Source organism: Podarcis cretensis (genome assembly GCF_951804945.1).
Source record: "Podarcis cretensis genome assembly, chromosome: 9".
Classification (NCBI taxonomy): Eukaryota; Metazoa; Chordata; class Lepidosauria; order Squamata; family Lacertidae; genus Podarcis; species Podarcis cretensis.
Window position 1 is genome coordinate 39,971,234 of NC_137178.1, and position 23,934 is coordinate 39,995,167.

General features: G+C 42.0%; 1 protein-coding gene across 5 annotated transcripts in view; it reads left to right on the plus strand.

Annotated features, from left to right (window-relative positions):
- Positions 1-972: 972 nt before the first annotated feature.
- DCLK2 (doublecortin like kinase 2) overlaps positions 973-23,934 on the plus strand; it is a 76,341-nt gene continuing 53,379 nt past the window's right edge. Inside the window, exons 1-2 of one of the 5 annotated variants that reach the window (XM_079990436.1) lie at positions 973-1,591; positions 20,654-20,988. In XM_079990436.1, coding sequence (XP_079846562.1) covers positions 1,165-1,591; positions 20,654-20,988 — 762 coding nt within the window. In that variant the 5' untranslated portion in view covers positions 973-1,164. The remainder of the gene's footprint in view (positions 1,592-20,653; positions 20,989-23,934) is intronic. The other 4 variants (XR_013842365.1, XR_013842366.1, XM_079990435.1 and 1 more) reach the window with 4 other exon arrangements.

Sequence of the window (23,934 nt, forward strand, 5' to 3'; positions counted from 1 at the left end):
CCAGAACCTGCCTTGAAGAGCTGCGATGGCTGAGAACCCGAGTCGCTCTAGGACCCAGCAGCCACTTCCCCTTGCCTCTGTCACATCACATACTGCATTGCTATTAGTGCACATTGGCCGGGTTGCAGCCGCCGCCTGCTCCTCCTGTTGGATTCTCTGCGCTTGGCTTCCGAAGAGGTTGCCGGCACAGGAAAGGAAGGGGGCGAGGAGGGGAAGCCTGTTTCCTTTTGCTTTCCTTTATTTATTTTTCTCCAGCACGGCGGCACCGCCGCACCCCTCTTAAGAGCCTGACGCTACAGTGCGGCGCTGGTTTATCGCCCGGGAGATCAGCCCGGCTCCGGCTGCCGGCGGGGTTGTGCATGCGCCTTCGCGGGCGCGCGGATGCATTTGGAGCAGCAGCAGCGGCAGGAGGGATTTGGATAGCTTAGGCGCCCTGCAGAAAGGCGTCCTCTTTGTGGGTGGGTTCTCCCCCCTCCCGTAGCGCATCTTATTTAGTTGGGGATTCTGGAGAGGGGGGCGGGGGCGCGCTGGCCCCCAGCGGAACAGACGCGCCGTCGTCCCCACCTCCCTCTCCTCAGTAGCTCCCAGCCGACTGACTGAGGGTGGGACTTGGCCAGCGGCTTCCTCTCTCTCTCTCTCTCTCCGCCTCCCAGCACCGCTTTCCCCGAGGCGGGGCGCGCCTAAGGCTGAATGGGAGCAGCCTGGAGGCTTGGCGGCCTCTCAGCGGCTCATGACGGGCGTCCCCGAGGCGGGAGGTGCTGAGCAGGGGCTATGCGAGAGGGCGCGAGGGATGCGTGGTGGTGCCTGCGCACGCGTGACTTAAGAGGGCGACCTGCTGCCTCTCCTCTCTCTCTCCCCCCTCCCCTCATGGGCACGGAGTCCCCGGCACAGCTTGGCGCTACTACAGCTACAGCTGCTGCTGCCCCTGCTTGGATGAAGGCGGCTGCTTCTTCCTAACGCCCAGCCTCTGAGGGACCGCAGTCTCCCGCCCTCTTTTTTTTTTTTTTGGCGGGATGCTGAGGTAAAGGGTCCCCTCGCGCGCGGGCGGGCGTCTCTTTGGGCAGGGCGCGTGTGGAGGCTTAAGGTGGGGAGTGGAGGGGGTGCCGCTTGCGAGGGGAGGGTTGATATTGTATTGGGCTGCGGTGTGGGCGACACGGCTCTCCAATGGCCAGCCCGCGGAGGAACATTGAGTTGGAGCATTTCGAGGAGAGGGACAAAAGGCAGCAGCGCTCGAGCTCCCGCCGCGGCGGAGGGGGCAGCTCCACTTGCAGCAGCAGCTCGGGCCCGAAAGGGAACGGGCTCATCCCCAGCCCCGCGCACAGCGCCCACTGCAGCTTCTACCGCACGCGCACCTTGCAGGCCCTCAGCTCCGAGAAGAAGGCGAAGAAGGCGCGCTTCTACCGCAATGGAGACAAGTACTTCAAGGGCTTGGTCTACCCCATCTCCAGCGACCGCTTCCGCTCCTTCGACGCCCTCCTGGTCGAGCTCACTAGGTCTCTGTCGGACAATGTCAACCTTCCCCAGGGCGTCCGCACCATCTACACCATCGACGGCAGCCGGAAACTCTCCAACCTGGACGAGCTGGTGGACGGTAAGCAGGAGCACGAAACACCTGCGCCCAAGTGGGGCGGGGAAGACCTACTCGGTCGTCAGGGGGCGTTTTCACAAGTGTCTCCAACAGATCTCTTGCTGTTACCCACGATTTCTGGATGATGTCACCCTGTTCCAGCTGATGCTCATTTGCCTCTGTTAATGAGCGACGCTGCTCTCCGGCTCAGAGGTTCCCATGCTTGCACACACCCACTCGATCTGGATAGGCACTCCTGCTCTTGAATGGTCTGGGATGTATGCAGCTATAAATGGTCATCAGGTGATCTGCAGCAAGCTCCTTAGCTGAGAAGGCATAAAAGAGCTGAAAAATAACCCCACCTTTCCCATACATCACTCCCTTGATCTAAAATTTGAGTGCCTGTGTGTTTAAAAGGTCACCAGAGCAATGCAGGTGTGTGTAGAGATGGAGAAATACGAGCTTAGTATCACTTGTGAAAACAGCTGGGGTCTAAAAAAAAAAACAAGTGTTGGAAATCTTGTGTATGGTGTATGTATATATGCATGGTATAGTCAACATTCAGTCTTCCAGGTTGAGTCGTTCTAGTTTTGCATGTTGCACAAATAGTAATGGTAGGCTTCAAATCAAATTAAATTTCAGAATTAACTGCTGATCCCTAAACTCATTCCCTTCCAGTACCATCATTTATTTTTTCTTCTTTTTATTTGCACACAGTCCACATTGGACCTTTTTAAAGGACCGATACAAGTAGATACATACTGTTTTAGGAAAGCTTGTTGAGCAAGAGGCTACAAATATATATGAAATATATTTGGTGGTGGGCAGGGAAAGGTTATTGTAATTCTATGTAGCATAAAGTACCATAGGTAAAATGGTTATTTGGTACTTCATTCTCATTTCGCTACTTTGTATATGGAACTGCAAAACATAGCAAAAACATAAGGATGCCTTGTTTATATTCTGGTTCCAAAGGGAATTAGGAAGGTAATGTCCAATTTATATACTTAGTCCAAAGCTACACACTTGTATGTTGATCCTTGCAGTACATTTATGCAGCTTTTTATATACCCATAAGGCTTGCCATGTATGAAACCAATGACATTAAAACTGACCATTATTGGGCAAATTAAATATGCAAGCTTTTGGCCTAGGCAAGATTCGTCTTCTGGAAAGTATGCTCAAGGGCCTCATGCACTGTATAGAATAAAGGCTTTCAGATTTAAAACTAAACAACACCTGGAATTGGTGAACTAAAAGTCAGTATCAAATTATCTTGTACCAGTTTGGCACCGACATTGTTAGTTTATCATTGTTGATGACTCAGTTGCCATAGTACTCTGTAAAGTGCACATGTCCTATTTTATAGCTGTTATTGAGCTGCTACACCTATGTTTTTTACAATATGATTATAAACAAATATAATTATAATATAATTTTAAAAAATAATTCTGGCATGCCCAAATAAGGATACAGGCAATGGGCATGCAATCCACCTCTATGTTCCTCAGGTCCTTAACTATGAATAATTTTTGGATTTCAAAGTAGGGTTTCTTTCTCATCATGTTGCCCATATAACTTCATCGTAGTCCATTGGTCAGACAAATGGTCAGCCATCTGTTGGTGCTGGCATCTATCAATTAAAGGGCAACAGCATGGCCATGGGGGAGATGGGCTGCAGAACTATGACCTACTCAGAAGTATAGTGATGGCCAGTGGGGGTCCCTGGCCCACTGTTTGACAAACATTCCTCTAATGTAACCGAGTAAGCAGTCTGCATGACTATGGTGAAAGGAGGTGTGTTTGTAGATTTTTAAAGGGAAATCAGATGCAAGTGACAAGATTGCTGCCTAATAACTGGAAAAGTCCGCCTACTCTTCAGTTCTTGAACTCCTACATCATTCTCTTCCTTTCTTGCTTTTGCTGAGCTCTCACCTTGGAAGTTTGCTCAGACACTATACAGGTATTTGTTTGCTTGAACAATTGGCTAGTAAAACATGTTGTTTCAACTCTAGAAATGACAGTCAGAATTTTGATTGTGTTCTAAGAGCCTTTATAATTTGGGAAGATTTTTTTAAAAAATGCAATCCCATGCATGGTTACTCAAAAGTAAGACCCACTAAGACAAATGTAATTGTATTTAGGATTGTGGTCTTAGTGCATTACTAAATGTAGATTACCCTTTCTGCATGGGAGATTTTACTCATACTTATGAGGAATGACTACAAAACTTAAAGACTAACCAATTTATTATAGCATGAATTTTAGTGGACTTCAGTCTTTTTCATCAAATGCATGAAGTGTTACCTTGAGTCAAAGAGGTGTGTGTAGATCTATCATATGGGGTCAGCTGAGCTGAGTAGTTAATGTGTATAATTGGGGAATGTGTACATAAATCATGCCACGTGGAGAATGTACAAATAGTCTGTCCATTAGAAGCAAATTATGCACATTTCCCAGACAATATACACAGTCTCCAACAGGCCTTGGGGAATGTGCATAATGTGACAGCATTTTGTGCATTCTCTGGGCAATATGGTCATTTGCCGGTCAACATATATACTCTTCAAGAAGCATGCTGTTTGCTCATATACAGTCATATACAGTCTGGATATGGATGGATGCTCTGTTTGTGTGTATATGTATACACACACACGCATGCATGCACGCACGCTAGGGGCTGTGCCCCTACTCTCTCTTATTCCCCCTGCCACTCCTTCCACATTAACCCCCTAGAGCCTCCCCTTTCGACTCCATGCAACTACTGAGCTGCCTTTCCACCTTCCCAACCCCATTCTGCAGCCCCTTTGCACAAACACCATTATCACATCCATCCCCTTTTACCCACCTACCTCCTCCTTCCTTTTTAAACTTTCCCTTGCACTTGGTCCACCCCGTACTCCTTTTCTGTAGCAGCCCTTTGCACACACACCCTGGAGTGATACATGTTACTGTATCTTTAAGATGAACAGAATATCAAAAGCAAGCCTGTCAATTGATTTGTTCAGTTAGAGAAGGCCGAGTTCAGTTGTTGGATGTTGTTCCTAGATGAGTGTGTGTTTGTTAAAAACCTGTTCTGGAACTTCATGTTGAATATGATACATAATACCAGGAGTAAAATACAATGCATGAAATTGTATTTCTACTGTCGTTTTAAGCCATCACTTTCCCCTTCTCAGTGACCCTCGCTTCCTACTCCTATTCCACAGCCTCTGCTGTTGTTTCAACACACCACCTCTCTCGCTTCCCTACCCCGCCCCAACTTCATGCAAATTGAGGGTTGTGATGAGGTATGAGAAATCCTCCAATGGAGACTACACTCCATCAATCAAGGATTGTGATGCAGCACTACAAATCCTCCAGTGCAGTTACATTTTTATTATACATAAGATGTATGTGCAAGTGCATGTAAACAGAGTCCCACTATGAATGCAGATGTGACTGTATCTGCAATCCTGTTTCTTTTTCATCACTGCTTAGAAGGAGAGAGGAGGGTCAAATCTTCCCCCACCTCTCTCAGCAGGAACAGCTGCACAATGTTTTAGGTCAGCAGGAAGGCACACTACAAGTAACACAGAGTTAGATGGTTGACTGCCTTCCAGCAACAGGTTGCCTACTTCTGAGTAGGGCTGGGCAATATATCAATATATATCAATATATCATCCAAAAGTTCACATCGTGCTAATTGTTTCATAATATTTGAGCTGGCAATATATCGTGAATCACAATGTGTGTAAGGGCTAGATGATATCTGGTTTTCAACATCAAAATAACTCACCAGCTAAACTTTGCAATAACTCACCAACTAAACTAGGACTTGCCAATCAGAAGGTCGGCAGTTCGAATCCCCGCGGTGGGGTGAGCTCCCGTTGCTCAATCCCTGTTCCTGCCTACCTGGCAGTTTGAAAGCACGTCAAGGTGCAAGTAGATAAATAGGTACCGCTCCGGCGGGAAGGTAAACGGCGTTTCCGTGTGCTGCTCTGGTTCACCAGAAGCGGCTTAGTCATGCTGGCCACATGACCCGGAAGCTGTACGCTGTCTCCCTCGGCCAGTAAAACAAGATGAGCGCCGCAACCCCAGAGTCGTTCGCGACTGGACCTAATTAATGGTCAGGGGTCCCTTTACCTTTACCAACTAAACACTGCAATGTTATCAGCAGCTAAACCTCACAATATCACCAGCTAAATATTGCAATCTACCACAATGTCTGAAATAAGGATGGAGCTATACAGAGGCGAACAGGACAATGTCCTGGCAACTGCTGCTACTTAGGGGTCTAAATGGATAAATGACAATATTATTAATCATCACACACTCAGTTTCATCAGCAGGCAAGTCAAAATGCATCCGAAGAGGACTTTTGGTATACTTGGTGGTATTCAGGACAGTCCAAAGTACAGAGATGAGTCATAGTGAATACAAATAATCTGGGACTGCCAGACTGCCAGCAGGCCTGCTAGGTAGCAGAAGCAGCTTGGTGGCAGCAGAATCAGAAATGGCCAGGGTGGGAGGCAGAAGCAGTAGCAGCCTGGCAGTAGTGGCACAATAATCAGCAGCCTGTTAAGCCTTCCCACAGCAGTGGGCGGTGGTGGCAGATGCAGCGGCAGCCTAAGAGGCCTTGTCTTGGTGGTGGCCTATAAGACCCTGTGGTAGCGGCAAAAGTGGTGACAGCCTGCAAGGCCTTGTCATGGTGTTGTCAGTAGTGGTGGCCTGTGCTGCCTTGCGATGGTGGCAGGTACTTTGTCCTCAATACCACCATTTGGTAGCTAAGCCCGAAACCAAAAGTCTCATTTGGATGCATTTTGGCTTGCCTGCTGCTGAAAGTGATCATGAGATGATTGATAATATCATCATTTATCGGTTTTAGACCCTTAAGTAGTAGCAGTTGCCAGGACATTGTCCTGTTCGCCTCTGTGTAGTTCCTTCCTTATTTCAGATATAGTGATATATTGCAGTGTTGAAAACCAGCCCTACTTCTGAGCTAGAGATAGAAGCAAAGGGTGTATTTCTTGAAAATAATATGCACATTCTTCAACAATAGTTGCGGAACATGTATATTGACAATAAAACAAGCATAATTTTCTCCTCACGGACAGATTATGTCACATTCCATGAGGTGTACTGAATGTACACAATGGCCATTTGTAAGGCACATTAACCACTCAACTCACACCTAATCTAATGTACATATTTATCTGCAAATAGAATATTTGCAATAAAAGTACCTTCCTTTATATTTTACTCTAATGGTTGCAATGGTAAAGCAATCGCTTCATCTTTTTTATAGTTAACTTTAACATGTTGCAATTGGATATTGTCATAATAAGTTGAATAGGTTAGAAAGAAATGTGCAACAATGCCTTTTCATTCCAGATACTGTGATCCTCATTTCCTACATGGATTGTTAGTGATTTTCTTTATATGCAGATTTTGATTAAACTTCTATTCTTGTATCCTATCCCTAAGTGGTTCTTTTGGGCAAAGGGGCAATTTCCCAAGTTATGAGATATTTCTGATAACCTAAGAAAATGTCATGTTGATTTCATGTCTCAGTCTTTATTCACTAGTACTATGATCTGCCAATATACTTGGCATCTGTAGAGACATCAAATGCATGGATGAACGCCATTGAAAACAGGCATATTGATAAGCCATATGGGGAAATTTCTTTTCTCTAATGAGTAGTAGTACTATGAAGGGTTATTTCATATTTTAACAAGAAAAGGTTGTTCTGATACTCATTAGTCAAGAGGAGGGTGGAAAAATACTTTGGGACCAATTAAATACTTACTTATTAGACTGACAGATTTGGCATATTGTCACTCACAACTTGTGCACATCATTAATTCATATTCAGATCTAATGTGTGCTGCTTTGTTGGTCACAAACAGCTTTCAGTCCTGTTAAAATGACTGGACACTAGTTTAAACTGTCATGAATCTGTCTTCTAACTGGTGAAAAGACATGATAACCTCCTTAAAAAGAAACCAGCAGTTGACTTCCCTCTGAAGTAACAAATAAGGTAGTAAAAGTTTGACTATTATACTCTTTGAATGTGGGAGCTTAGTTGTAAATTTCATGTAGGGGATTATCTTGGGGTGATCAAGAAAAAAATACATATGAGCAAAATTAGTGCTATTTTCTAGGAACATTCTCTTGCATCCTGCAAACTCAGAAAGTATGAGATCTTAAAAACATTTGTATCCTGTAGGAAAACTAAATTTCAGTATATGTTTTGATACATAATTCCTAGTCTAAGGAAGGAAATATTTTGACTGTCCTTAAAGCATCACTGCTCAGACAGGTGTATCTCTTGGGGTACTGAAAATAGAAAGGGAACTCTGAGAGCTGTGAAAGCAGAACTGCTGCAGTCAACACTGCAACAGTCTCAGAAATCAATAAAAACTGTTATTGTAGCTTTCAATAGGAAACACTAGCTGTTTTTCTGGTGGGGGGGGGGAGAGCTGTTTCTAATGAGTTCTACATTGTAGATAATGGCAGTGCAAGGGCTTGTATCTTGTAGCATCTGATAAAGTGGGAAAAGCTCATGCCATCATTACATATCTTGAGGTGCCAAGCAACATTTCCCATCAGGCTTTTAATTTTTTGCGGCCTCCTTGAAGGAAAGGAATGCTTTAATCCCACCTTCTACGAACACGATTGTCTTCAATATTATTTTTGTTTTGGTTTGTTTTATGGTGTTTTTAATGTATGTGCTTGTTGCTTTGCTGTTGTAAGCCACTTTGAGCTGCTTTTGTAAGAAAAGCAACTAATAAGTTTAATAAATAAATAATTTATCAGTCCTTAAAATGCTACAGGAGTCTCTTGTTTCTGCTTTACGGATGATTCTAACCCTGATAACTAAGTAGTGTATTGACTCATACAGGTTGACCCACAGGTCTAATCCCGTATACTTTATGCATCTTTATGCGCCCCCTCGCCCAGCTTGTCCGGAATTTTGGGCTGGGTTGCCATCAGTATGCTGATGACACCCAACTCTATCTGTTGATGGATGGCCATCCTGACTCGGCCCCAGACACACTGATCAGATGTTTGGAAGCTGTGGCTGGATGGTTACGTGGGAGCCGGTTGAAGCTAAATCCTTCAAAGACAGAGGACCTGTGGCTGGGACGGGACGATATGGGATTGGGGGGGGGGCAACTCCCATCTCTTGCGGGGGCGCAATTAGTGTCAGCACCGTCCGTTAAGAGTTTGGGTGTAATCTTCGACACCTCCCTTTCCATGGAGGCGCAGATTGCAGCTATAACAAAGGCGGCATTTTTTCATCTCCACCAAGCTAAGCAGTTGGCTCCTTACCTCTCTCGCCCTGACCTAGCGATGGTCACCTCCAGACTGGATTATTGTAACTCGCTCTATGTGGGGCTGCCCTTGAGACTGACCCAGAAACTCCAGCGGGTGCAGAATGCCGCAGCGAGACTCCTTACAGGGTCCTCGGTGCGAGATCACATTCACCCGGTGCTGTACTAGCTGCACTGGCTCCCGGTGGAGTACAGGATCAGGTTTAAGGTGCTGGTTTTAACCTTTAAAGCCCTATACGGCCTAGGACCCTCGTACCTACGGGACCGCCTCTCCTGGTATGTCCCACAGAGAAACTTGCGATCTTCAAATAAAAACATCTTGAAAGTCCCAGGCCGCAGAGAGGTTAGGCTGGCCTCAACTAGATCTGGTGGAACGCTCTGTCACAAGAGACTAGGGCCCTGCGGGACTTGACATCTTTCCGCAGGGCCTGCAAGACAGAGCTGTTCCACCAGACCTTTGGCCAGGGCACAGCCTGACTCCCTCCTTCGGCAATCTTCTCGGAGCTCTGGCCCAATGGTTGCCACTGGTTTGAGTTGAACCAGTTTTATAATGAATGATTTTAGATTGTTGTGTTGTGTTGTATTGTTTTATTGTTGTTAGCCGCCCTGAGCCCGGCTTCGGCTGGGGAGGGCAGGATATAAATAAAATTTATTATTATTATTATTATTATTATTATTATTATTATTATTATTACTTTTCTTATGTTCTTGTTAGAAACAGTCTACTTATAGAGAGAAAAAGAAGTATGTTAGTACTTCTGCTGGTTGACGAGGGAAAAATATAATCATGTTAACATGGCAAAGCAAAACATCTTTACATTTCTGCAGCAAGTGTGTGGCATTGAGGACTACAGTGATGCTACGGTCTATGCATAAAATGCATATTATTAATTGTTGTTGTTGCTGTTGCTACTGCTGCTGCAGCTGTTGTTGTTGCTGCTGCTGTTGTTGTTAAAGCCTTCTGCTTAGGGTAGCTTGGCCATTTAATAAATCTTAAAGAAACTCAAGAGAGAAAATGAAGAGATGAACAGGCAAGATATTTAAGGAGAAATGTGTGTTCCTGTTCCTTAAATCTTGTACAATATAAGAGTTTGATTGTTAAGCGATTGAAGTGGCTTCTTTAAGCAGAAGGAACTCATTGTGTAAGCACAGCCTGAAGCTTTAAAGATGACAATGAGATTATGAAAGTGGGATGATATATGTTTCAAAAAAATTGTTTTTACTTCAGATGGTGTTTCCAGAAGTATTGTGTATGTTTCTCTAGACTACTTAACACCCTCATGTGCTGGCATATTATGATGAGGCACCATGTTACTAAAGATGGAAACCAGCAAGAATAACTAGTTGACATTCTGCTCAATTTAAAACAGATCTGAATAGAGTCATGTTTTGCTAATGTTGAGGGTCAGTCATTTGTATGTGCATGATTTATATTGGGAGTGAAGTGCAAGGATTGTTTCAAAGTGGTTGTGTTACTAGAACATTAGCATACCTCCACTGGCAACTTTCACTCTTTGCTCCTAATGTTTAATTCAGTGGCAGATGGCATCAACAATATTTTTGACAAGAAACTCCCTAGTGTTAGTGACATTAATTTTTGCCTGACAAGTCATATGCAGTATGGTTGAGACACTTGTTTCTGTTTCTCCCTCATTTTCAGAAACCACAATACTTTTCTAATCCATACTCTTTATAGGATGCAATATTGTATGGATGAATAAAAGCCAGCAATGTTCCTAAATATATATATATATATATATATATTTACAATTTCTTTACGGTGGAACTCTGGAATACCTCATGTCACTGAATACAATCCTCTTGGTGCAGGAAAGGGAGTCAATATGTAAATATTCTAATCATAGGGGCAGGTGGTAGGAACAAAGATTGTATAACATCTCCAAATTGATTTATTTGTCTGTAGCTATATCACTGCATAAAAAGACGTTAGTCAAAATCTGCCAGCATCATCCTACATCTTTAGCTGATATATATGCATTGTAAATATCAAACTGTCAACATCTTCATATTTCTGCCAAAATGCTTCAACAGAATGGCAGGCACTCCTTCGGGATAGTCTGGCTCATTTCAGATGGTTACTAACAGTGTATTATTAGTACACTACTAGTTCTGTAGTTCTCAAACAGTGCTACCTTGGTTTAAGAACAGCTTAGTTTATGAACAACTTGGATTAAGAACGCTGTAAACCCAGAAGTAGGTGTTTTGGTTTGTGAACTTGTTCTGCCTTGGAAGCAGAACATGTTCAGCTTCCTGTTGAATGTGTTCCATTTGTAAATTGAGTCCCCCACTTTTATGGGAAAGAACACTTTGGTTTAAGAATGAACTTTTGGAATGGATTAAGTTCGTAAACCAAGGTACCACTGTACTTGGTTTTGTCTTGAACCTTAGTACATATTTGAGTCCATATAATACCCATAGTTGACATGTGAATGTCAAATTTGTGCACTTTACTCATTTAAAGGGGACACATTTGAATATTGTTTGTTTACTTTCTACAAGCATATTGCTACATGTGGCAATTTCGGATATTGTTCACAGTAATGATGTAAGTGGATAATGGCTTTCCTAATCTAAAACCTAACTTTTGCAAACACTCATATACAAAAGCTTACTAGTTCTCCAGCAAATTGTAAATGTATCTGAGTGGTAGATAGAAAAGCATCACTTAATGAGAGATTTTGGAAACAGGAACCATAAAAAAACTAATATCTAAATAGGTTTGGACTGAGGACCTTTCATCTCCTATTTGAAGATACACTTGTTTATTTGAAATGTATGGCTAAATCATCTGCCATGCTTAAATTTGCCTTGCAAGCCTATAACACATTTCTTAGCATCATTGAACCCAGTGTAACCAATGCATAAAAATATTTCATTAGCAAAAGCATAAATGTTGAGTATAGCCCAAGAGAGAAATTATTTCTGCAAATTGATGTTAGCTTTCTGAGGGGAATTAATAAGTGCAGCATCAGGGTTTTTTTGTTTTGTTTTTTGTTCTGAAAGTGAAGAACCTTTGAGATTAAAATCATATGTTTAAAAACCACTGGAATGTTTATGCAGACTACAGCATCTACTGCGTAATAAACTATATAATCAAATTCAGTGTTTTTATGTGTACAAGATATATAAAATATGGTCATGAATAAGCAGGTTTCCCTTGGAGCATAACAAAATATTTGTGTTCTATAGTATGGGGGTGGGGAAAGGAAGCAAATGCTAGCAATTTCCCTTTACAGTATAAACTAACACAGTCACCTGTTTCGGAGGTGATAAAATTGTTGGTGCAATCCTCAGCGCATAGCTACTCAAAAGTAAGTCCCAGGGAACTGGGTATAGGATTGCAGCTTCAGATAGTTATGTCTTTTCATAGTTTACACTTATGTCTGAAATATCAGCCTGGCCTTTTTTCCAAGGTGAAAAGGGCTGCAATCCTGCTTTATGTGATTATCGTAATTTGCACTTCTCTTAACCTGTCCCATGAGGATTTGACTTGCTAGCTTATCCAAGCAAGTCAGCTGTTTACAATGTTTCAGAGTTGAATACTACTAGGAGAGCCTTGCAAATTCGAAGGCTCTTAATGCATGTAACTGAAACAAATGTGATAATAAATACAATTGAATAAACCTTATTAAAGTTTTTTCTTCCCATTTTTATCTTATTTTTCAGCTTAGTTGCAAATTTTTAAGGTCTCACAGATGCGTGTTCCAAGGTGCTTTCATATAAATAACAGCTAAGTACCATTTGGAAATAAATATAATTAACTGAGTACTCGCTACAATCCATTTAAACTTGAACGCTTGGATTTTTGTAAACTTAGCCCTATAAGCATTAATGGAACCAGTCTGTCTTAAATCCAAGCACTCTGGCTTATAAAATGATGGACAATCATTTCAGCACTCCTTCTTAATTATCACTTTACTTTCTCTACAGGGCCTAGAATGTGTAAAATTCTGTCCAAAAGTGCTTTGGCATGCATGGCGTCAAGTAGATTTATGCATCTGAACTATTATTACTGAGAAATTACTACATTTAAAAAATTGGGCAACTTTATTGTCACCCATGCATATTAATCCATTTTAAGTAATCTCAGCCACAGATACAAAGGATATGTTTGGGGGACTATGCTCAAACCATATAGGATTGCACTGTTCTTAGAAATAAGTATAACTGAGTTCAATGGTGCTTAACCCCACATATGTAGGAATAGGGTTGTGACCTAGATTTTTTGTTACCACTAGTGCTGACTTTCCTTCATAACTTCTTTACGTTGTTCAACTATCACTGTAGCTTCGGTAACAGTTGTCTATTATTTGATTGCTAGACTTACAGGAACAGAGTTTGGTCTATCAAATTTCAACGGTGCTCTGCATGAAGCCAAAATTCATTTCCTCTCTGCTGCTCACCTTCCATTCTGCTCAGTTCACTACGCAGTGCTCTATAGGGTTGGCTCCTAGTGCAGTGCTGGAGGATGAAGGTGGGGGCAGTTCGCCCTGGGTACCATCCGGGGAGGTGACATCGCCCCCGCGCCCAGGACACTCAGTGCTCATCGCGCACCCCCAACACATGCCACGCCCCCTGCGGGTGGCACACCACGCCCCCAGGATGTGCACCACGCCCCCTGGGACGCGTGCCAGCCACGCCCCTGGATGTACGCCACTCCCGGTGCTGGAGCAGGTAGCTTCGCCACTGAGTGCAACCGGTCAGACTGCCCTAAATCCACCTCTGAGACCTATATCAGTTAATGTAGTGTCAAGTCTGTGGTAGGGTTGTTGATGTGCATATTGGTTGGACATTGACAGAGGATATTAACTGTTAATCCTTTTAGATACCTTAGTAATCTTTCTTACTGTTGAACATAAAGTATTGCTGAAATGTCAATATGCTTGGCAGATATTTGCCTGACATCTGCTGAGTTGTTCAACATAGTTGGCATACAGTTTTCAGAATGTGTCAAATAGTTATTGCTTAGATTTCTGATACTCTTCTCTTGGGACATTGCCTGCTAAGTATGTAAGATGGACTGCTGGGTGCAATCTGGAGTCAGGTGATTGTCCTATTGATACCCAAGTTTGCTTTTTCTTCTGATTCGGGATGGAAAGATCTGTCAATTTTGGTTTTCTCAGTTTCACAGGTGCACAATCCTAAACTCAATCATCCACATTTTGCAGCTATTTGTGGGTTTTTTATTTTAAAAAAGAGATTTTTGTATGATTGTTGTTGTTGTTGTTTAGTCGTTTAGTCGTGTCCAACTCTTCGTGACCCCATGGACCAGAGAACGCCAGGCACTCCTGTCCTCCACTGCCCCCCGCAGCTTGGTCAGACTCATGCTGGTAACCTCGAAAACACTATCCAACCATCTCGTCCTCTGTCGCCCCCTTCTCCTTGTGCCCTCCATCTTTCCCAACATCAGGGTCTTCTCCAGGGAGTCTTCTCTTCTCATGAGGTGGCCAAAGTACTGGAGCCTCAGCTTCACAATCTGTCCTTCCAGTGAGCACTCAGGGCTGATTTCCTTCAGAATGGATAGGTTTGATCTTCTTGCAGTCCATGGGACTCTCAAGAGTCTCCTCCAGCACCATAATTCAAAAGCATCAATTCTTCGGCTATCAGCCTTCTTTATGGTCCAGCTCTCACTTCCATACATCACTACTGGGAAAACCATAGCTTTAACTATACGGACCTTTGTTGGCAAGGTGATGTCTCTACTTCTCAAGATGCTGTCTAGGCCTGTCATTGCCCTTCTCCCAAGAAGCAGGCGTCTTTTAATTTCGTGGCTGCTGTCACCATCTGCAGTGATCATGGAGCCCAAGAAAGTAAAATCTCTCACTGCCTCCATTTCTTCCCCTTCTATTTGCCAGGAGGTGATGGGACCAGTAGCCATGATCTTTGTTTTTTTGATGTTGAGCTTCAGACCATATTTTGCACTCTCCTCTTTCACCCTCAATAAAAGGTTCTTTAATTCCTCCTCACTTTCTGCCATCAAGGTTGTGTCATCTGCATATCTGAGGTTGTTGATATTTCTTCCGGCAATCTTAATTCCAGCTAGGGATTCATCCAGCCCAGCCTTTCGCATGATGAATTCTGCATATAAGTTAAATAAGCAGGGAGACAAAATGCAGCCTTGTCGTACTCCTTTCCCAATTTGGAACCAGTCAGTTGTTCCATATCCAGTTCTAACTGTAGCTTCTTGTCCCACATAGAGATTTCATATTTTCACTAATAAATTAATTTTTCTGCACATGTTCACCCTAATATATGTAGTTTTGCAAAACATTGCTCACTTGCCGAACTGCATCACCAAATTTAGATATGTGCAAATTTTGAAGGGTGGCTCTGTTTCAGTTCATACATTGTTTTAGAACGTGCACATTTGATAAGAGTCTGCTCTAAACGCATACCAAATTGAAATTCTCATTCATCCCTGCTTCTGACAATGTAGTGGCATTTCTGTTCTTATGTAGTTTCAGATATGTTTGGGGACTGCTAATGACAGAGCTGTTTGAAATGGAAATACACAGGAAATACAGTGATTATGGATATCATGGTCCAAAGAGTCTTCCAAGTCACCTTGACTGCTTTTCCCTCTTGGGATCATTCTGATGTGTTTCTAAACTTTCATTATGTCTCCAGACTCACTAGCAGGGCTTCTCTCTCATTTACACCTTACACTTTTCTTTACTTTCAGTTTGGTAGCATTTATAAGCAGGAGCTTGTGGCCAATGCAAAATACTTGCTATTTATTATTATTATTATTATTATTATTATTATTATTATTATTATTTTATGGTAATGTCAAACATAATGAGTTGAATCCAGACATCATCATCATTTTGAGTAGACCTATAAATCATTGGGATTTAAGTATGAGTAATTTAAGTTGCATTGATTTTCAGTGGTTTTCGCTTTAAGCATAGCTAACTCTGGATCCAATCTATAGAGGTCTGAGCAAAACTTTGTATGTCAAACAAAGGTTTTTGAATAAAAGAAAAGCAAATCAAGAAAAAGGAGCAATGATTTAAACCAAAACATTAAAAAGATTGCATAAGGAAAATTTAAATTCAGGCACACACAAACATAAGAGAATACTCTCTAGCACATTCCTGTAGAAATTTATTTAGAAGTAAGCCTCACCAAATTCAATGGGACTTGCTCCCAAGTAAGTATAGGATTGTATCTTTACAATTGTTTACATTATTCTATGGTAACAAAAATATACAGTGGTACCTCGGGTTACATACGCTTCAGGTTACATATGCTTCAGGTCACAGACTCCGCTAACCCAGAAATAGTACCTTGGGTTAAGAACTTTGCTTCGGGATGAGAACAGAAATCGCGCAGCAGCAGCGCGGCAGCAGTGGGAGGCCCCATTAGCTAAAGTGGTGCTTCAGGTTAAGAACAGTTTCAGGTTAAGAACGGACCTCCAGAACGAATTAAGTACTTAACCCAAGGTACCACTGTATGCCTGTATTTTGGGATGCAAAGCTTGTTGGCAAAATGTGCGTGAAACCTGACAGTCCATGTGATGATAATATACATGACAACATCAAATAAAATGGAACCACCCCTTTATATGTGGAAACGTCTCTTTGAAACATTTTTTTGTGGGTATGGATAATATCTGCAGAATATTTTGAAGCAGTGATTTCACAAGGAGCTAAATTGGTGGCTTATATACTTGGGAGGCCGAGTATGTGAAGCGACTATTTGAGAACATACAGGTTTAGCTGGTGATGTCATAGATATTGACAAAAGCAGAAAAGCTGGAAGGCAAGGCAGCTAAAAGAGGCAATGCATTTGTGTATGTAAATAGGGATGAAGTACTGCTGTGAGAACTAAAAGACAGCTGACAATGCTTACTGCCAAAAAGGTTAAAAATGAATATATAGTATAAGCATATTTACAATGGAATTGAAAGAACTTTTGACCTTGAATTGGGGTAGCTGTATGAGTGACATTGAGCTGGTAGACTTAAAGCACTTCTTGACTAGCTGTTTTCACAGAAGCCCTGTGCAACCTTTTTCACCGGATGCAGAGGTAAATAGTTCTTATGGATGTGTACTTGGCAGCTGTCATTCATATTTCTGTAGCACCTGGGCTTAGCTACTGAATGTGTTGTGTGTGGAACTACCCTTACATGACTGCTAAAAAATGCAGAATGCAGCCCTGTAATCTTGTGGAGGCTTAAAAAGCTGAAATTTCCAAAGGTTTGCATTTCCCTGCTACATTACGGTACTTTAAGTGTAAGCTAAGGTCTAGTTTTAAGCTTTGGAAACACTGTGCAACTCTAATGTGTTCATACCTTGTAGACATTGTCTTTTCGCAACTCCCATCATGACTATTAGACTCAAGACCAACTTGGAACTTAATCACATTCAAGCTAACATGGTAAATGTGAGGATAATGTTCTCAAAATGATCTTTGGAGTCTGTGTATTTTGCATTTTATAACGGGTACTGCAAATGATGATTTCTGCAGACCCTGCCTCTCTATAACTTCTAAATCTTAAGAGTACTTTTCAGTCTGTTTTTAAACTTGCTGCACATCATGAACCTTAGGGAGTGTAAGAGATACAGACTGAAATCAATAAATCATGTGATGCAATCAGAGGAGGAGGTTACTATCTATATCTGATCTGTGTTTTCATATGCTACCCTATTATAAGTTTCAAAACAGTGTGGGAAAGTGACTCTTAAAAACCTAAATCGCTCAACATAATCCTTTTATCTTCTTTCGCAAGTACTTTTCCATGTACTTCCATTGCATAGAAAGAAATAACTTTATTAAAACAGGTCAGAGAGATAGGTATCTCTCAAATCTTCCACCAAAGGCGCATCTCAAGCCGATACAGGTGTTGAGCTCAGAGAAGTTATGGGCCTTGCAGCTACACCAGGCAAGGAGCAGGTAGAAAAGAATGAAATCTCTAAAATGGAAAGCAAATCTGTAACAGGAACAGAGTCAGATTGTTGGTCCATCTGGCTCAGTTTTCTAGACTGGCAGTGCTCTCCTGGATTTCAGGAAGGAAACTCTCCCAATCCAACCTGGAGATGATGGAGATTGAACCTGGGATATCCTGCATGCAAAGCAGACAAGGTGCTGGTGACAATGCACCTGACTATGTGCCCCCTCAACCCCCGTCCCTCCTGGTTTATCAAACAGAGAGGGTATGGTTCATAGCTGTTAACTTACAGATTTGATAATAAGGGACCAGCAGCCAAAATAAGGGATTTTAGTCAACCAGCAGCCAAATGAAGCCTCAAGTGGTGGTTCCCACAGCACAGCAACCCGGCAAAGGGGATGCAGCAAGGAAAACCACCGTCACCTCTCTGCTGGGAAGCGCTGAGCAAAGGCGAGTCCCCAGGCAACGCTGCCGATTTGATCGGCACAAGGCATGCAAGCTCCACCCACCAGTCGTTCTTAGACTCCTTATTGGGTGAGCAACGCAGCCAAGCTACACAGTTGCAGCCTCCCTCCTCCCTGGCCGGCAGGGAGGGAGGGAGAGGAGCTGCTTCCTTTGAAACCCGGGAAATTTAAGGGACATAATCAATCCGGGACAGCAGCAGCGGGAAACAGCGCTGGGATAAGGGAGTTTCCTGCCAAATAAGGGACGGTTGACAGCTATGGTATGGTTGTGTCCAGAATGTGGTTAATGCTATGGTACACGAGGGGGTGGTCTGTGCTGCACTGAAAGAGGCAGTGGTGTGACCACTCCTAGAGAAACTGGCTTTGGACCCTTTGAACAGCATTTGGCCAGTTGTCAATACCCCTTTCTTGGGGAAGGTGATGGAGAAGGCCATTGTGGGACAGTTGTAGGTGTTTTTGGAGGACACAGATTATTTAGATCCATCCTATTCTGGGTTCAGGCCTGGCCATGGAACTAAGTCTGTCTTGATCACCCTGATGGATAACCTCTGCAGAGAGCAGGACAGGGGGAGTGCTTCTGCTTCTTAATTTCTCATCGGCATTTGATACCATCAACTATGGTATCCTCCTGGACCAGCTCTCAGGAATGGGAATTGGGGGCATTGCATAACAGTGGTTCCAATCCTACCTTCAGAACCAAATCCAGAAAGTAGCAATTGAAGATTGCCTTTCTATGTTATGAGGTGCCGCCAGTGACTGTCGTTTTGCCATTGCTATTTAATACCTACAGGAAGCCATTAGGAATTATGATTAGGAGTTTTGGGGTGAGGTGCCATCAGTATGTTGATGGCACTCAGCTCTATTTCTCCATAACATCTAGATCAGGAGAGGCCGTGTAGTCCCTGGGCTATTGCCTGGACACAATGGATAAGGAAAAAACAACATGATCTTGAATCCTGGCAAGGGGGAGGAGGCACTATGGGTGAGTAATTCCCAGGTTCAAGACATTTGTCAGTTGCCTTCCCTGGTGGGGTTTCACTCCCCCTGAAGAAGCAGGTTTGCAGCTTGGAAATGCTTTTGGATCCAGCTCTGTCACTGGAGGCTCAGATAGCTTCAGTGGCTAGAAGTACCTTTTTACCAAATGCAACAGGTTCAACAGCTGCAGCCATTCCTGGACTGGAAAGGCCTTGCTACAGTAGTTCATGCATGGGTTACTTCAAGACTTGATTACTGCAATGTGTTCTGTGTGTGGCTTACCTCCCATTTGATCTGGAAGAGTACAGAGTGCTGCAGCATGAACCCTACAGGAGTGAGACCTTGTCAGCATATAATACCTGTGTTCAGAGATCTGAACTGGTTGCCAACCAGGCCAAGTTCAAGGTGTTACTACTAGCATATAGAAAACAATAATAATAAATAAACCAAGATGCTCCACTACTGAACTCGAATTCCTTTCCAGTTTTGTGTTTGTGTGGATTGATTTGCTAAGTATCTTCATGCTACCTGACTCTTAGCTACTCCATTTCAGAAACTACACGAATAGTACTACTGTCTACAGGGGCTCTAGCTCTGGGTAGTTTGAGGCTGACCCTTGTCATGAGCCACTGAACTGCATGTAGCAATATCTGCTTAGGGTGATGATTTGTTTTCCTGGGCAGGAAGGATTATAATAAGGAGGACTTTCTGTTCCAGGTAGTTACGGCCAAGCACTACTACTCCGTGACAGAGGATCTGCCTTGCACACAAAAGATGCTAGGTATACAATTCCTGGTGTCTTCAGAGAACTGCATGAAACCCTGGAGAACCGCTGTCATTTAAAGTAGACAATATTGACCTCAGCGTCTGAGTATAAAGCAGCTTCCTATGTTCTGTTCCTAATTCTTTGTATGCAATTTTACCTGGCACTTGCACTTTTCAAATCTCTCAAGGGAGTCCTAATGACAGGAAATTTGAGAAGCCCTGATCTAAGGGGTCTGAATGTGTTCTGTGGCTATAATGCATAGGGCTGCTCCAATCCTAGCATGATTATGAAGTAAGGTTTCGTATATGGAGGGATGGAATGCAATTTGCAAATATTAAAATAATGAAGTGCAATTTGTAAAGAATGAAATAAGAGCTTAATTTTCAGCCAGATTCATCTTTGTAAAAAAAGAAAAGCTTTAATAGGTGAATTATTATCTAGTATCTAATGCCTGAAAGATATCTAGTTGAAATCAAGTTGATGGGGTGGTGTTTTCTTTTTAACTTTTGTGCAATGATAGGTTTAAATCGAAATCATTCTTAAACCTATGAGGTATATGGAATATATCAGGTGAATACAAAGGAGATTAAACAAATGGAATGAAAGAAATAATAATGTTTGCATTTTGTCTCCCATCTTCTACACCAGGTGAAAGCTATGTCTGTGCATCCAATGAGCCATTTCGGAAAGTTGATTACACTAAGAACGTTAATCCTAATTGGTCTGTCAACATAAAATCTGTGTCATCTCGATCCCTCACATCTTTGACATCTGCAAGAAGTGAACTGAAGGAGAGCAAAGACTTCATTAAACCCAAGCTGGTAACCGTTATACGGAGTGGAGTGAAGCCACGGAAAGCTGTGAGGATTTTGCTGAATAAAAAGACTGCTCATTCCTTTGACCAGGTGTTGACTGATATAACAGAAGCTATTAAGTTAGATTCTGGAGTTGTCAAGAGAATTTGCACACTGGATGGAAAACAGGTAAGATGAATTTACAAGACTGCAATCTTAAATTTACTTGAAATATTCAAGTGACCCAGAGTGAACCTTTGCCTGTGTTGAGCTGTACTTGTCAAGTTAATCTCATCAAACATCTTCCCCTTACTCCACTGGACAATATAACACAATTCCTGCCTTCTTGAAATTGAAATAGCCTTTTTCTTTTATTGCGGCAATGCCTAGATGAAAGTTCATTTACTTGTATTGTCCTCCTGCAGTTTAACATGATGAAAGCACACTATAGAGTTTGGCAGACAAGGCACTTTGCTTCCAATTACCAACTGATTGAACTTATTTTCTAATGAGGTAAATTGCTCATGCCTCCAAATCTGCTTGGGCAGCACTTTTTAAATATATCATTGTAATGTTGGAAGAGACTGAAAGGAGTTTGTTAGAAGCTCAATTCTAAATGGCGAATCATGTTCTACTTTCTCTTTTTGAAATGCACAGTTCAGCATATTATAAAAATATATATTGTGATATGTCCTCCTTGACATCATAAGAAATAGATGAATTTTAAAAAGCAAACATAGGGTTTGATTTTTGAATTTAATAAGACCTTGAACACCTACACATACATGAGACTTTTAAACACAGTAAGCTCTTAAAACAAGAGAGATTTCCTCCCAAATGTTAAAGTATGCATTCTGGTAAAAGAATATGATTTATGCTGAATCACTCAGTATGCGTGGAGCCACAGATCAACATATATACTATTATATGAGAAGGTATAGCCTTCTTTCTCTCCACAGATCCTATTGGCAAAACTGTAGCCCATGCTATATACCGTAAGTAAACTGCTTCGCAAGCTACTGTGGGAGAATATAAATAGCAGATTATGGAATAATCTTTGTCAACCAGAATGGGTCCAAGTATCATGTGCCTATGGAAGCATAGTGCTTCTCCTTTGTTCAGCTACTGACTGAATCTTATTCAAACAGGAAAATATTGAGTCTATGTGGCACTTATTTACTTGAATTCATTTCAGATCTTTGTCTTGTCATTCCCTAAAGACTCAGGTGTACATATTTTTTTAAAAAATATATATTTAAAATATATTGCACTCTTCAAGGCTATACCATCTATTGACGTTCAATAACGCTCAGCATGTATCTGGGACCCCTGTATTGCTTAATTTTCCTTATGTGAGAAAAGGTCATATAATCACCAGGACTGTTATCTGTGGTGCGCTGAATTCACAGTACCATGGACACCCACAGTGTCAATTACCCAAGGTAGTAGTCAAATATTACTGAAACATAATGGATTTGGGATAACATTGTTGATAACTGAGCCCCAGAATCTTGATTGTAGAAATAACCTCCAAGCTTTATTCTAGGCTCTTTATGAGGCACAGCTGAAACTCCCACTGTGAGTGGAATAGATTAGGGGGGGAATACAAACTTGTGTTTTTTTTAAAAAAAAGCAAACCAAAAACATGTCTTTTTGTCCCTTAGGGCAGCTCTAAACAGTATGGCTTCAGCTGCAGTTATTGATCTCTCTGGTAGGGAAACATGTGTACTTATTAACAACACAGCATAGTCTGGTAATTTACTGAAGCCGGCTAATAGATTCCACTAAGTCCCTACTACAATATGCCAAGGGTTTCACCATGACAAAATCTAAATCCACTACTAATTTTAGTTTGCAGTGCCCAAATGGGGCCAGCAACAAAATGTTCCACAAAGTGTGATATGCTCTTATTCTTGACTGGCTGGCTGGAAACCTTTAAGATATTTCCACTTCGGGATAATTCTGTCCCCTCTTCCATATAGTTTTCCATTTTGCACAGTTTAGTTCCACTTTGCATTCACCTTACTTGAAGCAGGGATCCTGGTTTTAAATTAAATCAGCTCAGTTTGTTAATAAACAGTATATAATGTATTTGTGCATTTAAATCTGAACCTTCACATTTTATCAGAAATATATTAGCTTGGCAACAGATCCTGATTGTGTGAAAGAAAGGTGGAAGGAGACACTTGCTATTTGATAATTCTCTGAGGAAGGATACTAGGCTTCTGTAATGAAACAGTACCTAAAGCTAGTAGAAACATGCTGTCAAAGGTTAATGGAAAACTTCTTTTTAGAGTGAAAGGCTATATACTTTAGCCCCAGATTCTATGGTTTGAATTACACTCAAAACCTCATAACCCATTGAGTCAATCGCCCATCTCTTACTACCTTTCTGAAAAGTACCCCATCCCACCCTCCCACTATATATAAGGGTCTAGTGACTTCTGCTTCAGTGTATCTGAAGAAGTGTGCATGCACACAAAAGCTTATACCCAGAACAAACTTAATTGGTCTCTAAGGTGCTACTGGACAATTTTTCGATTTCCCCCCTCATAACTTCTGCTCCACTGCATTTTTTTGTTATGTGTATTTTAGTGATTTGGTTAGATTAGCTAATTCCATTTCAGATAAAGACTGCTGAAGTCTACAGAGAACTAGATTTAAACTGGAAGAGCCAAGTGAAAACTCTTTACAAAACCCCAGTGTAGCTTATACGTAGTTTCAGTCAATTTATGGAAGCTTTTCTCTCCTTTGATTCTCTGTGGTATAATGAAAGCCAAACAGGAGAAAACCAGTCAAGGACAAAATTTTACTCTTGCAGGCTGCTGCTTTAAAACAAAAACCAAAAACACCAACCCATAAAACCCCACCAGTTGTGAATTGTGGGGGGAAAGGGTATCGTATCCTTGAGATATTACTGTTTTATTTATTTTTCAACATTATGCTAGGTGTTTTTTCAGCTTGGAATGTAAGTGATCCCATAGGCTTCCATTTTGTAAAAGTCAACACCTTTCCCTCTAGAATTTGGAAATTAGATGGCTAGTCAACCAGCAATTCATTCATTAACATGTTTACTGATTTCCAGAGGCAGATCAGTGAATGTAACATTTATATTTTTGCAGTAGGCTAAAATAC